The sequence below is a fragment of the Alligator mississippiensis genome, chromosome 1, assembly GCF_030867095.1.
Source record: "Alligator mississippiensis isolate rAllMis1 chromosome 1, rAllMis1, whole genome shotgun sequence".
NCBI lineage: Eukaryota > Metazoa > Chordata > Crocodylia > Alligatoridae > Alligator > Alligator mississippiensis.
In genome coordinates this window covers 420,460,453-420,476,635 of record NC_081824.1, presented here as the reverse complement: position 1 = coordinate 420,476,635, position 16,183 = coordinate 420,460,453, and the positions used below count along the sequence as shown (strand labels likewise).

The 16,183-nt window shown below is 42.6% G+C and overlaps 1 protein-coding gene across 1 annotated transcript in view; it reads right to left on the bottom strand.

Annotated features, from left to right (window-relative positions):
- Positions 1-1,841: 1,841 nt before the first annotated feature.
- Positions 1,842-16,183, bottom strand: part of ALG5 (ALG5 dolichyl-phosphate beta-glucosyltransferase) — a 47,769-nt gene continuing 33,427 nt past the window's right edge. Inside the window, exons 9-10 of the mRNA XM_006267431.4 lie at positions 5,594-5,679; positions 1,842-3,096 (exon numbers count right to left, since the gene is read on the bottom strand). Coding sequence (XP_006267493.2) covers positions 2,984-3,096; positions 5,594-5,679 — 199 coding nt within the window. The 3' untranslated portion in view covers positions 1,842-2,983. The remainder of the gene's footprint in view (positions 3,097-5,593; positions 5,680-16,183) is intronic.

Genomic DNA, 16,183 nt, shown 5'->3' with positions numbered 1-16,183 from the left:
CCAGTCCTAACCTATTTCTTTTCTTCCCTCAGCCTGGTTTTTATCCTCTAAATATTGATATTAATACCATATTTGCTTGAGTACAAGATCACCCTGACTATAAGATGACCCCCTAATAATTAGATTAAAACCAGGCGCTTTTATCATGAGCCATGGGATCCTCCAAAAATGTATATGCAGGTAAGGTGCACAGCACCCTCACCTGGCTTCACCTCATGGAGGGTGGAATTACACTAAACATATGTGACAGGCTGAGAGAGGGGACAGAGCAATACTGGGTAAACTGCTTGGGGTCCCGTTTGGTGATATCTACTAGACATTTAAGGCTGGTGAAGAAACAGGAATCACTGGAAATGGGAAAGAAAGGCACAGCTCACTGTGGGAGTGAAGAGTAAGTAAAAATATATTCAATGTAGTAGCTCACCATGACGTTAAAAAGAGTCAGCAATGTGGGGGACTGCGTTTAATGGGCAGTATACTTAATGGGCACTACACACCATGTATTTTATTCAAATAGGCTGCACACATGGGAACGGGTGCAGTTACTGTAATGGGTGTGCGGTTTTATTAAAGTGGTTTGGAAAAGAAAAGGTGCAATGGAAGTCTATGATAGAGGATGCATATATACCTAAATATATGCGGGAAGAGAGAGATTTTAATTAAAAAAAAAAAAAAAAAAAGGCTGTACTAACCTATCTTAGCTTGCTCCTGTGGCTGTTGGCTAAGGGTAAGTGAGACTCGGGGGCATCCAAACCCCAAATCATCCAGGCTTCAGCCTGCATGTATGATGCCTGCCAATAGATTTGGGAGCATATGAAGCCTCAGGCTGAAAAGTCTGGGGTGGAGGATACTTGCTGATTGTAGTGCCACATACGGTGTTTGAATGATTGAGTTTTATTCAGTCGAGACAATTTGGAACTGATTTGGCTAAACTGGAATACAAAAAAATTAGGTTCCCATCAGTATCTCTGCCTTTTGGCTAAGATCATTTTTGGCATAAAGGGGAAGATGTCAGGGCTGGTTCTGGCCCTCCTGGTGCTGGCCTGGTATTGCAGTACCTCTAGACCCAGTGTAGGGAACACCCACCCATTTTTTTAAGGACCAAAAAGGTTCCCATCAGCATTTTTGACATCAGGGAAGGGTGTTGGAGCTTGCTCTGGCCTCTCTGGGTGTCAGTCTAGTATTGCAAGTACTTCCAGGCCCGGTGCTTGTTCTCTCCCGAGGGAACACCTGCCTCGTTTTTTTTTTGTTTGCTTTTTAAAGGCCACACAAAAAAGGATGCCATCAGCATGTGGGCCACATGGTTTACAGTCATGCTCAGTATTGGTTGCATTTAATCAACTTCATAGTTGGTTTCCATTACTGAGCACATGCTGCTTTTGGCAGCACTTTAATGGTAAACAATGTTTTTAATGAGGTTTCCTTATATGCAAATGTAAGATGAGGGGCTTTCCTCCCCATGCTGATGGGAGAAAAAACCCCCTCATCTTGTATTTGAGCAAATATGGTATTAGCAATCAGATACTGTCCTTCTCTATGCTGCCTGCAGATCACTGGAAACATGAGATGCAGACTTCCTGCTCCCACTTCTAGCACTCAGCCTTTAGCTATAAATCAGGAAATGCTCACCTGCTCTGGGGGAATGGCATGCACACAGTTCAGCTGCATCCCTTCACGACTTAGTAACAGGTAGGCAATGATACCAGCGCTACCTACAACAGTCACTTACCAGAACCAAGCAGCTACTTCTGTATTCCAATTACTGCAACAACCAGTTACATCATGTTTTTCCATAAGTGCCAGAGATGCACAGAATACCAAAGAACATGAAGACTCCAAAGTAAAACTGAATGCATTTATTAAGAATTCATTTAATTTCTGCTTCACCATACAGAAAACTGAGGTAACTCTAACAGAAACAGAACCACCAAATAGTATAACACTTTATAAAGGGAGAAAAGACAGAGTCTAGCTTAAAAATAGTTGTGGGTATAATTATGTACTCCCATTTTCTTTGCTTTAAACAAGTTTATGCTCAATAGATTTTTCCAAAGTAGAGAAATTACTACAATTTTCAAATGAATATGTTTGGCAGCTCCACTTTAAAGTTATGTTCCAAGAGAGGTTAAGGCATTTTATCAGTAGAAAACCTACCTCTAAAAGGTCTTTATAAACCTAGTTGGAAATTCATAACAAAAAGGTGACCACACAATGTACAGTCCTCTCTAACCCTAGATATCATTCTTTTACACCCAAAACTACTTTTCCCTATCCTTGCTACCACAGGTGGAAGTTTCAGTACTCACAGTATCTGTCTGAAAGGACAAATCAAATGAATGAGACAACATTTTAAAATGAATCATGCTTTCTTTTGGGACTTCTACAGTCAGTGGAGACAATATGAACTAAGAGCTCGGACAAACTATTTATATTGCAGACAAGAACAAATGGAATGTCAGAAGGTTGTCAATAGTTTTTGAAACTGCTTTAAGCGCATTACTTTTATAGTAGCAACCATGATTAAACTAAATACATATAATATCATTCTTATCTGTTCCCTGTTGGCACTCATCTATGTATTTTCAGCTACAACAGAAATATTTGGCTTTGGTCATCCAAAACAGACATGATAGAACATTGCACTTCATAAGATATGGTCCTTTCAATGTGTGTGCAATTCCATTGCAGTAATAGGAATTCTACATGTACAATGAGATGATTGTCTCTTTATTTGGGTGAGTTAACATAAGAAATTTAAAGCTGCTAATAAAAGGCAACTGATGCCAAAATGCAAAAACTCTTCTTTTTGAAGACGTCCTTTCTTTCAGAACAGCTCAGAAACTTGCTAGCGTTGGCAATGTTATAAAATATTATAAAAATGCAGTACATAAGAGTTACCTCAGCTTTCCTCAACATTTCACTTCATTGAAACCACTTTCACGTTCCATTACGCATTATAATGCATTTGGAGAATGTATATAACTTAATTATATTTCCTTGTTTCAAGCTGCCAGGCACCAGTCAAATACCGTAGTCGTATAAAAAGAAGATCCCTGCCCATCTGCAGCCAGCTCCAAAAGGGAACCAGCTTAGAACCTATGATAAATGAAAGAGAAAAATCAGACACACAATAATAATAGGAAAAAGCATAAAAGTTAGCACTGACAATATAGCATTGAAATGGTTGTGACCATTCTCAGCTTATTCAGTATGATTTAGATCTTAGTTTCAATAAAAAAAACTTTAGTGGAAAAATTAGTGCTTCATTATATTTAATTTATATTTGCAATTATAGCAAGAGCAGGGCACAATTTTAGGTCAGAAATAGCAGAGTAACTCAGTCGAAGGTATAATAAAGTATGTATGCAATCTCACTGCTGACTCAGAGATAAAACTTTTTTCCAGCAAATACAAGCAAGTACCTCAGGAAAGACAGTGCGTGCATATCTTTCTCAAGAACTTTAGAGACTAACTTGTTTGGAGTGGTATAAGGTTTTGTAGGTGACAGCCATTCATAGCAGCTGGCAAAGTAGGCTGTCACCTATGAAAACACATGCCTGTCTGAATGAATTAATCTCTAAGGTGCCACTCTAGCCTGCCTGCTGCCTGATTTCAGACTTACATGGCTTAATATCTCTGTCTTAGGAGTACTATTACAAACCCATTAGTGTCTAAGTACGTTAAATTCCAAGTTTAACTAAAGCTTCCTTAGTAGGGATGGAAGTCATGCTAGGTAAAATGAGCTTAGTGTCTCAGAAGCAGTGACTCTGGTTTTCTTTGATAAAAAACCCAAAATCTGCAATTAAAATGAAACGCCATTATAGATACAGGTTTTGTTGAACACAATGTTTTATTGATATATTTACAATTTTAAAGCAATTTTGGAAGCCTACCATTGTCTCAATCACTATAATAAAATAAATTCTAAATGCATATAAAATTCGACATTTGATTTTGGGTTTATCGTGGAAAATCAGAGCTCCCCCTGCCCTCTTCACTCACCAGGATTCAGGTCCAGGCCCCTTACTCCCAAGTCACAGCCTCCCAACCATGCTGGTGTCCCTCACTCCCCACCTATAGCTCCCTGGCCCTGCTGGTGCCCTTCACTCAACACCCACAGCCCCCCCAGCAGCGCTGGAGGGGGTCCCCAGCCACCAGGGCTACGGGCAGGAACCTGGGTCTGCAGCCCCCTGCCCCCCAGCAGCAGCCTCCGAGCCCCAGCTGCTGCCCGTGGAAGGCAGCAGCTGCTGTGGCAGAGCAAAGCATGGAGCCTGGCTCCCTCTCCCCCACAGGTGGAACAATCAGAGCAGAGCCCGTGGAGGGGCAGGTGCAGGCTGCCTACTACGGGTTCACGCTCTCTGCCCTGCTGCCCTCTCCCAGGGCTTCTACAGCCTGGTGGGCAAGACTCAGCACAGCGCAGAGGAGGGCCAGGCGGGGAGGCTTGTGGCGCCACTGGGAACTCCGCACTGCCATAGTGAGGTGGCCCCCTACCTGCCTGGCAGCAGTAGGGGGCAATACTCCATGCTGCCATGCCTGCTGCCGTTGGGTGGGCAGTGTGGTGCTGTGGGGTTTGCGGCGGCAGCACTGAACTTCCCTGCTCCACTCTGCCCTTCTGTGCTGGGTCCCATCCACTGGGCTGCAGAGACCCCAGGGGGAGGACAGCAGGGCAGGGAGCCTGAGCCTGCAGGCAGCAGCCTGGCCCCATCTTGCCTGAGCACAAAACTAGGGGGCACGTGTCCATCATGCCTCTCCCGGGAGTCTATGCAGTGGCAGGGAGACAACCTCTCCCTCATCGCTGCCACCCCCAACCCCATCCCGCTCCTTGTCCAGGCCCTGCGGCCACATATGACCTCAGGTCGCAAGCCCCATGCACCACCCTGGCTGGGCAGCAGCCCCAGCCCTGCCTCCCTTCCTCCCTCCCTCCCTCTTGGGGCCTCAATTCCACCCCTCCCCACCCCTGGATTTACTTGTGTGCCATTTGCATGTATGCACATGCATATGGTACCCCTGCCTGACCACCCTCTTTCCATTCCCTCCAGCCTCTTGCAGGCTGGAAAACTGCCAGCCTGCAAGGGGAAACATACCATTTTCCACGTTTTTCTCCTTTACAGGAGAAAATTCAGGTTCTTCTCCTTAAAATTAGAAAATCCAGGTTTACTGCGTTTTTCCATGGTGAACGGAAAATCTGGAGCCAATGCTTATAACAGAGTGCTCCCTCCCCACAAAAAAAAAAAAAAAAAAAGGGCATTATAAGAAACCTGAAGCAAAGTGTAATGGGATGCCTGAGGTACAGCAAGAGCTTTGGAGCCATCGCAAGGAAAGAAGGTTGGAGGTGGGGCCTACTGCGAAGTTGGCCAGCTTTACATGCCTTCCTTCACAACTGGATGGTTGCGGGGTAGAATTTAAGAGACTAACTGGTTGAGAGAGGCATAAGCTTTCATAGACAACAGTGTAGATGTAAGAAGAAAGTTCAGTGAAAAAGGTTCTGCCCTTCAGTCTGGGTGAAGTATTTGATTTACAGAAGAATGATACCCAGGTATTCCTTTCTGGATCACACACCCATCAACACCTAGAGTGTCAAAAATGTACTTGCCTTCAATTTCAGTCCAGTTGACAGCAACTTCTGCTATAGGTATTTTCAAGCGCTGAGCAATGTAAAGAAGTTCCACATCAAATGCCCTGGAGTAGAAATAATAATAATAAAACCCTCCCACTGATATTCATTTTCAGAAGACAGACTGCCATGGCATTAATTTTTAGCCTGGTATAACTCAGTATACAGTTCTGAAGTCTATGCTGCTACACTCTGAAGGTCAGATGCAGATGAAAGGTCATGTAATTATATAGCTGAATGATTCAGGAACCAGCCAGGGTACAGATTACAATACTTCACTGCATCCTTTCTTTCAGTGTACATGTCAGACAATGCTCACACTAGCATAGACTTCCCATTTGGTCTCCATAAAGATTCAGACTTTTTTAAAGCCTGGAGCCATATAGTGTATGCAACAGAACCCTACATCTTTAATGCTTTCTCAGGTTTCCACTGTGCCTGAAACCCTTTATGCATTTCTTGATGCAACCTTATGCTGACTTGATACTCCCTCCCGGCTTTCTTCGAGTAAAAGCAAAATCAATGTTGAAGCATAGAAGTGATCTGAGGAAGCACAGAGAAATAGTGGGGACAGAGGAACAGCTGGGGGAGCATATTAACAACTGACTTACAGTTATCAAGTCTATAATTCTTCCCGGAAGGCTCTGCTCACAAGAAAACTAACATTAGAACAGCAGAGAAAATTGTAAGCCAGGAGGGTAGTTACTGGCCAAATTCACATAGTGCTTTATTTAGCAGTAATAAACCTCTTACTAAATATTTTAAAAACATCACTCATTTCTTCTTCCCATTTGGGCAACAAAATTAATCTGCTCAATTCCTCAGGCCTGATTTTCACTAGTGCCACATATCCATAGCTCTTATTGGTATCAATGAGCTCCATTAATCTCTCTTTTCAGTGATAATCTTAAGAGCTATATCTAGAAAGATCACCTCAGTGCCTATACATAAATCAATGCTTGATTTATAGATGCCTGGCCCCAAACCTCATCCTAAGCCTAGAGTGAGGCCCCTATCTTCCCTGTACAGGGCATGGTGAGAGTTAGGTGCCTCAAAAGGTTGATCAACAAAGCCTGCATACGAAACAGGAATCTGCCTAAAGGTAGACATTTAGAAATGCTGAACACAGGGCTGTGGTTCTCTCTGGAACTTCAGCATAGAAGACTGGACTAGAAGCACAAGCTTTCATACACTTATTAGGATATCAAGCCTAAAATCCTTTCCCTGAAAGGTATGTGACTACATATATTCTTTGAAAGGATTGACCAGGACTTGCTACCATGTTTTAAAGGCCGTGGGAAGAGGTGAGAGAGTAAACAAGAAGAAAGATGACTCTGTAGCCTACTGATGAGGGAACTATGGTAGAAGGCAGGGCGGTGAGGGGTCCTGAATTCTAGTCTTTGCTCCAAGGTTGGCTTATATATTTTATATTAAAACAGACCCTGGATGAAAACAGAAACAGTTTTGGAAACAAAAATTGGAATTCAGGTCCCTGCCTCCAAGGCTAGTGTGCTCATTGATATAGGCTGTAGAGATTTCCCTCTTAAAAATCACTCTTCTGGCTCCATAAAGCTTACATTCCTTTCTGCTTAAGGGCCCTGCCTAGTTTCTGAATCCCACTTGGATTTAGGCAGGAGCTGGACACGAAGCTGCAGTCATGGGCATATGCACAAGCAGAAATGTAAGTATCTACAGAACTTTCAGGTCAAACAGGGTTTGGGTTTAGGTGCCTCTAGGGCTAGATGGCATCTGTTCATCAGTGAGTGACAGCGGATATTGCAGCTATCCTACTAACGGGTGGTGCATTTTCTCTTGAGTCTGTAGAGACTGACGTCAGACTTGCAGGTACTGCCACAGTAGTCATAGGTATACATAGCATTAGGGGCTACTGTACTGACAGGCTGGTTGCTTCAGTCACATTTACTGTAATTTGAGTAATCATTTCTCATCGTGATGTTGTACTCCATAATTGAGAAGGGAGCGCCCACTTTGTCCTGTTTCCTGCTATGCCCTCTCAAAGATTTGGGTTGATTCCAAAAGCCTTCATGTCCTGCTTGCAGACATCTTTGAAGTACAGTTTTGGGTGCCCTACTCTTCTCTTTCAACCTGCAATTTGCCCATATAGGAGGTCTTTCAGGATGCACCTATCTTCCATCCTGTGGAGATGGGTAGGCCAGTTTACGCACCGCTGTTTAAGTAGTGCACTGATGGTTGGCAGGTTGTTTTGGCAATGACCTCTGTGGTGGTTGTTCTGTCTTGCCACTTGATGTCAAGGATGCACCATTGACAGGCTGGGTGGAAGTTGTTCAGCTTCTTTTCTTGATATGCATATGTTGATCATGTCTCACTGCTACACATTAGGACACTGAAGATGCAGCTTTGTACACAAGCAGCTTAGTTTTGATTTTAAGTTTTGTATTGTTCCAGACACATCTAAAGAGCTTAATGAAAGTGGTAGCAGCCTTTCCAATATGCACATTTAGTTTGGCATCTGATCTTGTGTGAAGGTATATGCCTTCCTTCAAGCTATCAAAAACACAGCTGAGCAGCATAAAAAAGATCCCAAAGAGTGTGGGTGCCTGAACACAATCCTGCTTCACTCCACTGTTTATCTCAAACCTGTCAGAAGTTGAAACATCACACTGAACTGTGGCCTGCATGCTTTCATGGAAGGAACGGATCATCCTGAGTAATGTGGGGGCAGGGGGGGGAATCCAATTTTTACCAGGATCTTGAACAAACCTGTTCTGCTAACCATGTCAAAGGCTTTTGTCAGGTCAACAAATGCTAATTACAGTGGCTTACTTTATTCTGCATTTGTCTTGCAGTTGGTGTAAGGAGAATAACATGTTCACTGTTGATCTCCCTGCTCTGAATCCACACTGTGATTCTGGGTAGACATGGTCAGCAAGTTGTTGCAAGCATTTCAGGATGTCTGGGAAAAAGCCTTGCCTGTGATACTGAGGAGAGAAATGTCCCTATAGCTGTTACAGTCACCCTCGTCTCCCTTGTTCTTGTAGAGAGTGATGATGCTTGCATCACACGTCCTGGAGTACATAACCATCCTTCCAGCAGCACACTAAGTGTTAATGAAGATGGGGTAGCAAGCTAGCCTTCCCATATTTGAGAATCTCACCTGGCATGTCATCCTTCCCTGGTGCTTTTCCACTTGCTAGAGTCTATGGCCTTGCTAAGTTCTTCAGCTGTAGTCTCTGTCTAGCTGTGCCAGTATACTTAGAGTTGGAAGTTGATCCAGTACATCTTCTGAAATGTCTGTTTCATGGGAGTAAAGCTCATAATGTTCGACCCAGCGTGACATCTGCTTGATCTTATCACTGATTTTTACTTTGCCATCTTGAGACTTGGAGGGGGGAGGGGGGGTGACGACTTTAGTGACAGTTGGGCCAAAGGCTTTCTTTAGGCCATCACACAACTCACAGGTTTCCTATGTCTGAAGCAAACTGCCTCTCTTGACATAGGTCAGTCCAGTACTGGTTTGCACAGTGTCTGGCTGTTTTCTGCACCATTGCCCTGGCATGCTTCAGCTTAGCCTTGGAATTTTCTGTTTGATTCTGATTGCGTTTCAGATAGGCTGCATTCTTGGCCTCAACAAGTGGTAGTATCTCTTCTGAGTGTGCCTCGAACCACTCTTTATTTATTTTTCCTAAATACTTCTGTGGCTGTTTCCTGGATGGCTGCTTTTAGCTCACTCCAAGTTCCGGCAGTATTTGCAGGTGTTGCTTTCATAGACATAGCTAGCTCAAAGGTCCTTTGAAAGTTGAGGCACTTGCTTTGAACTTTTGTGGTGTGTATATTAATTCTTGGTTGACTTTTGTGTTTGAGTTTATGCAGTTTTTTTGGTATTAATTTCACTTTGCTGACAATAACGGAGTGGTCTGTGTCACAAACTGTACCGTGAGACGTGTGGGTGTGTAGCACACTGGGAAGGTTTTTCCTCCTGGTGATCACAAGGTCTAATTGGTGCCAGTGGCCAGATCACAGGTGTCTTCATGATATTTTTTGAGGCTCTGCCCACAAAGTAGGTGTTAGTGATATACAGGTAGTTTAAGGTGCAGCGTTCAAGAAAACATTGGTCATTTTCATTCATTTTCCTGATGCCATGATGTCCCAGGCAGGTTGGACAAGAGTTGTGATCTGCATCCCTTGTCCCCTAGGAGAAGAAGCCTCTCGTTTGATGGTAAGCATTCAATGACTTGGTGCAAAGCATCACAGAAATTATCTTTATCATCTGAACTTGCCTGTAAAGTTGGTGCACAGGCACTAATGATGTTAACAAAACCATCAGCTGACTGTAGTCAGAGTGAGATGATGTGATCTGAAGTTCTAGTGGGGGGTCTCGATGGTTTTGACCAACCTGTTGCAGTTTTCAAATCCAACCCCATGTATCCAAGTATCTTTTGTGCTCCTCCCTTCACAGAAGAAGGTGTAGTAGGCCTCATGAATGGAGCCTAAATTGGCCAATCTTGTCTCCTGCAAGGATGAAATGTTGATGTTAAGTTTTTGCAGCTCTCAATCAATCAGTATGGTCTTCTGGACATTGTCCATCATCTGTAAATTGTTATTCACGCCAGGATACAAGGTCCTGACATTCCAGCTTCCCAGAAGGAAGGTTTTAAAGTTTCTTTTCTTGTTGCCTGGTACTTGATTTGCCTTCTGCTTATCAACTTTTGATCTAGCTCCACACATTAAATGAGACAGACAGAGTATGAAGCCTGGCTGCTCACAGTAGGCAGCAGGGAGGTGGCAAGCTGCTGCACTGAGGTCTGTGGAGCTCCAGACTGGCTCACTGATGGAGGCTGTTGCATGCATGCTTCTGGGCAGATGGTGGGGAAGGGGCCTGAGATGCACTACCACAACAAGGATCAGGCCCTTTGCTGCTCCTCTGCCATCTGCCTCTGGCACACCAACATCTTACAAGTTGAGGCTGGGATGTTTTTGGTACTCTGCTCAAAAATGTTGCCCACTCCTTATGCTGCTTGAAACCTCTTAAGGATTGGCTCCCACAACCATTCTTTAATAGTATAGAGCAAGACTTACTCATTTCCCTTAAAATGGGGAGAAGCAGTGGTGGTGGAGGGCAGGGGGTGAGGGGACCTTTATACAACAGGTTAGTGGTAAGAGCACTTATCTATCAAGTGAGACACATAGGTATCAGACCTTGGGGATCTAATTTTCCCACATTCCTAACCAGGCTATTTATTTTGTGATTGGCAGCATTCTTGCCACACCTACTGTTGAAGCTGCTCCTCTATGTTGCAAAATATACAAGATTAAATGACCCACAGAGGACAAGAAGATAACTGCAGCCTAATGGCTAGGATACTTGCTAAGCAGAACAGAGCAGAGCTGAGCTGAGCCCCAAGTTCCAGTCCCTGATCCCAAGACTGTTTCCTTACTTTATGTTAAAAAGTTATTGAATAAAACACAGAAACAATACTGGAACCCAGGAACCTACTGTACTGGTGAGTGCCCTAACCTTGACACTAGTTAAGCTCACTCTTGTTTTCTGTCTATGGCCCGGTTAATCTTGGGGAGTTCTTTCAGCACAACAGCATAACCACACAGGAAGATGGAGTGTACCTTGAGCCAAAATACTTTATGGTTTAGTGGTCAAAGCACTTTCCAAAGAAGTGGGAGACGGGGATTTAAAAAAGCTTAGGCAGAAGAGGGCATTGCACCCAGATCTTTCACTTCCTGGGCAAAGACTCCAAGAATGAGGCTATATCTATAAAAGGTGGGAACTCTCTCTTTTCTTGAAAAGCTCTACCCTGTCAGCGTTTGATAGAGGTGTTGGGAAACAGATGACTATATTAAGCACCTCAAGGGACCTGCTCTTTCCACTGTCTACTTTCTAGATCCTGGCTGGGCTCAGGCTAAGTGTCTGCCAAACTGGTATACTGTTGAGAACCTGCACATGAATATACTTCCAGGCAGAACAAGACCAAGTAGCAAGGCACTTCCACAATTAAGTGGTAGCTGAACAGGGCTTTTTGGGATCAATTTTGGATTTAGATGCTCAGGTCTGTAGGATTCCATCTTTAGCTGCCATAAATCTCTAATAAATTAATATTAAAACTTAGTATTATCTATCTATCTATCTATCTATCTATCTATCTAGCTAGCTAGCTAGCACCAAATTCAAAATATTCTGACTTCCCGTTTATGTAATTGAATTTTAATTCACCTGTAAACATTTAAGAAAAATTGATCAAGAACAAAAATATAAGCACTCAGCACTTAAGTCAACTGTTAATTTCTGTGTCATTCTAACAGACCAGCAGCATTTCTCTTCCAGCATGTAAAATATAGAGACCTACCTAAGTTGTGGTTTTTGCAGAGACTGCAAAAAACAGCATTGTCCATAATTGTTGGGAAATCCAACACTGGCTGCAATTTCAACAACAAAAAAAGTGGTAATGGTGTATACCGTGTGAAGGTGCCCTTGCCAATCAGCAGTGAGGGGCAGGGCAAAAAAAATGGTAGGGACAGACTGAGTGAAGGTGCCTTCTGCCAATCAGTGGTGAGGGGTGGGACAGCTGTGAAATGCCTACAAAATCAGCTGTGTGATGCGAGCAGGCTGCAAAAAATCCTTTGCTTTGCCACAATTTACATGGGTCCCTAGTAATATAACTAGCTTAAGTAACTTAAGAAAAAATGTAGCTATTTAGAACAGCATCACGTCTTCAGCTGTTCACGTCAGATGTACATTATCATTCTTTCATATCAAGTGCATTATTAAATTTAAATCTACACATGAATCTATATGAAGAAAGGGAAAAGACTGTTGAAGGTTTGGGGAAGGAATTAAATATGTAAGTAAGGACACTATTTTAAAGCATTGCTTTAAAATAGCATTACTTGAACTTTACTTGATCTTAGAGGTGATCAGGTCTCTAAAAACACACTTTGGCAAACCTCATCTTGTCATTTTTACTTAACATTTGGCATATGAAACTAATGAATGGTCTCACATGCTCCTGAGAAGATGGATATAAATCATATTTTATTTAAAATGCTGCTCTTTTCATTATGTACATATTGTTAATTCTTTAGTTTCCCTATTTCATAGCAGTAAACTGCTTAATGAGTGTTTTGCATTAATTTCTTTCTTAGTTAGACTGAGGCCCTCTCTAAGTTCTAAAACAGCTCAGAATCAGAAGAATACAGGTGCAACTTGAAGTCACTTGAAGCTTTCATTCACTGTGGGCTGCAAACGGAGCGTTATGCTTCTTAGAGGCACAGCCCAGAATGTTACCTCTGCTTCTTCTAGTATTTTCACAGCAGTTGGCAGAAGTGTGGCCAAGAACAAGTTAGAGGGACAGACCTTTGTAGGTTACCAGCTAAGTTGCAGAAGCTATTTCTCTCTTTCCATTCCAAATTACCCTCCCTTCAGAGAAAAGCCTACATGACTGAAATGTATTTTATAAAATTATACTTATTAACAAAATACTGGGACATATATATCCAGGTATAGACAGCTACTGTCCTTTAAAACCAAGGCATTCAGCACTGGTCCTTTGACTAAATACCCATCCTTTGCCTAATCCATGCACTAGAAGAGGACATTTAAACGTATGGTTCCCCCAGCAACTGTAACTCAGCTACCCTGTGCATACAGGTTGACATGGAGCTAATGATACCACCCTGTGCTGCAATAAAAAAAACAGAGGCAGTAGAGTTAAATTAACTATAAAAAACACTGGGTTACAATAATGTGTATAGTTTTTGGCTGTATAACTTAGATCCTCTTAATAATGCTATCTTTGGGGTAGGAAAACAAAATCTGTTGGGCTACCAGAAAAAGTTAAGACAGTAGAGGATTTTTTTTGTCTAAATGTGTCAAATTGGTTCCAAGTAACTTTGTTATTTTGTATGGTTTCATTAAAAAAAGCACTGGGTATTATTTTATTAAACCAATGTAATTACTTATTTAATAATTTCTTTTACTAAGATTTCACAAGTTTGCTGCTTACAGAAGCTTATGCTATGCACCTCTGATTTAGTCAGTCCATAAGATGCACATCTACCCTGCCTTCTGCCTGACTTGAGATTAACATGGCCAACTACCTCCCTCTTTTTTTTTTTTTTTTTACTAAAGCATTTATATTTGTATTACTTGGGGGTTTTTTCTGACATTTTAAATCTGCAAGCAAAAAAAGTTGTATTTACCCTTGATTAGCTCTGGACCTGATTTTTACTTCGGTATGTCATATAATACTAATCACTTGCTTAGTGGACTAAAAACTTTAAAGAGCCATGGAACATTTAAATGTCTGATGAATTTTACTGTAGTAGCAGGTCTAAAAATGGTATTCTGTAAATTAGATCAGCATAGTTAACAGAGTTCAATGATCATCTAAGAACTGTTGAAAATGTTATCACTCTATACAAAACAATTAATGAAATGTCAGCACATGCACATTGCTATCCAGCTTGAATGACAGTAAAAACATTTTGGGCAAATTCCAGTGATCAATGACATTGGCATGATTTGGGTAGAGATTATGCATGTTTCTAGACGTGACAATTAACAAGTTTGGACTTTGAAACACTCTCCTTCCCCTAGACCCTACCTCATTTTAAAGGAAAAGGATTTGTGTGGGAAATTGTTGCACTACTTTTCTCCTTTCTTATTCCATGTATGCACATGTCTACAACAAGACTTAATGAGCAAACTTGCATTTCAGCATGTTCAGTAATCCTGATACCACCCAGCTTTATATTCTAGACTCAGATATTGTAGTGGAACCCAGGGGCTTTCTGTAATCATAATTTATAAGGGTGAGTTAGCTGAGGCTTAACCTGGGCAAGACACATGACACTGGCAGTCTGGGGGAAGTAATCGAATGAGTTGGCAAGCACAATATGCACGCTCCTGGTTGACAGAATGCATCTATCATTTGGGACTAAGATTCACAACCTTGGAGCTTCATCAGAGCTGTGGCTGGCCTGAGAAGATCAAGTAGAAAACTACAGTTATGAACTGCATTGTAATGTGCTGACTAACCAAATCATACTATAGCAGGGCTGTCCAACTTCTAAGTGGCTGGGGGCCAAATGCCCTGCAGGCCATACCAGCAGGGGCTGCTTTCTCATGTGTTGTCAGGGTGAGTAATGGGCCCACACCATGCAAACACCCTCCCTGCTGCCACCTCCTTCCCCCCAACTATTGCACTGCAAGCCTCTCTGCCCCCCCCTCCCAATACTGTACCACACAGGCCACACTCATCTACAGCTCCCTGTGCTGTTCTGCATTGCCCTGTCCCCTGATGGGGGTGGGGGTGGGGGGGCTGTTGAGGGAGAGCAAGAAGCAGAAGCCAGGGCAGGGAGGGGGAGCCTGGAGGCTCCAGTTCCTGCTGCAACCACAGTGAAGCAGGGAGCAGTGGCCAAGCAGGAGCCTAGGGAGCTGCAACTTAACCCCTTGCAGGCTGCATGCAGTCCCTGGGCTGCTAGATGGACAGCCCTGCACTAGTATGGACAAGGGAAAACCACTTGCTTCTAGTCACATTTAATGTTAGGAATATTTGTTTCTTTGCCCATGCTACAGTTCAGGATCATGACAGTTAACATCCCTTACAGCCCAATTAAAAACAGGAGTGGGAAGAAGCCCCATGATTCAGCTTCCAACTCAAATGTGCCCAATTTACAAAATATTTATTCTGCAAACTTACTCTGGGTTTTGAAACTCCAGCTGGGAACTCTCCTGTTTGTGCAACTTCACCAGTGATTAATGTCCTCCAGGTTAAAATTATGCCCTCGGTTGCACTGAGAATACTAAGTGAAACTTAGGCCTTTTCTACACTAGATGGGATTACCGGGACACCTGTATCAGCAAATCCTTCATGGTGGAGACACAGCCTTTACTGGCAGAAGAGTTCCAAGAATCAAATGAGCTATCTTGGTCAGCAGTTTTTTTGCAGGTATAACTCCAATTACACTAGGATTTCTACTGGCACAACAATGTTAGCCGGTAGGGGTAATTCCATATTCCCCTCCTGCTGTAACTTTATTGTGAGCAAAATATGAAAGTGTAAACTAGGCCTTTGTCACCCATTATACTGAAAACAAAAAAAAGAGTCAAATCCAACTTATTCTCTTAATTCTGTTGGTCTCCGGTGCTAACAGGAGGGGAAAGAAGATAAAACCCGTAAAAAACCCTTTTGTCACTACGGTCTGCAGGTTTAGATCTGTAGAATGAAAAGGTATTATTTCCAGTTTTCTCAGGCAGATTCCCATACGTGAAGCTTAGTAACAAGCTGCAGAAACAAATACATACGCATTTTAACATGTTGTCCAGTTCAACATAACAACATGGAAAAATTTACTCCACGGTTTAAAGTGTCCTTTTTAGGCAAAATAATACACGCAGAATCTGTTATCCAGTCAGTCAGCTGGTAAGGTACTTAACAAATGTAAAATTTAACTAGAGAAGTACAGAGCACATCTTATCATGTCAATCAAGAGAGGAACAGAATTACATATGGAATTTCCCTCATCAGACTTGTGCTCTATCCGAGATAGGACCCATCACATAACAGCTGACATCTT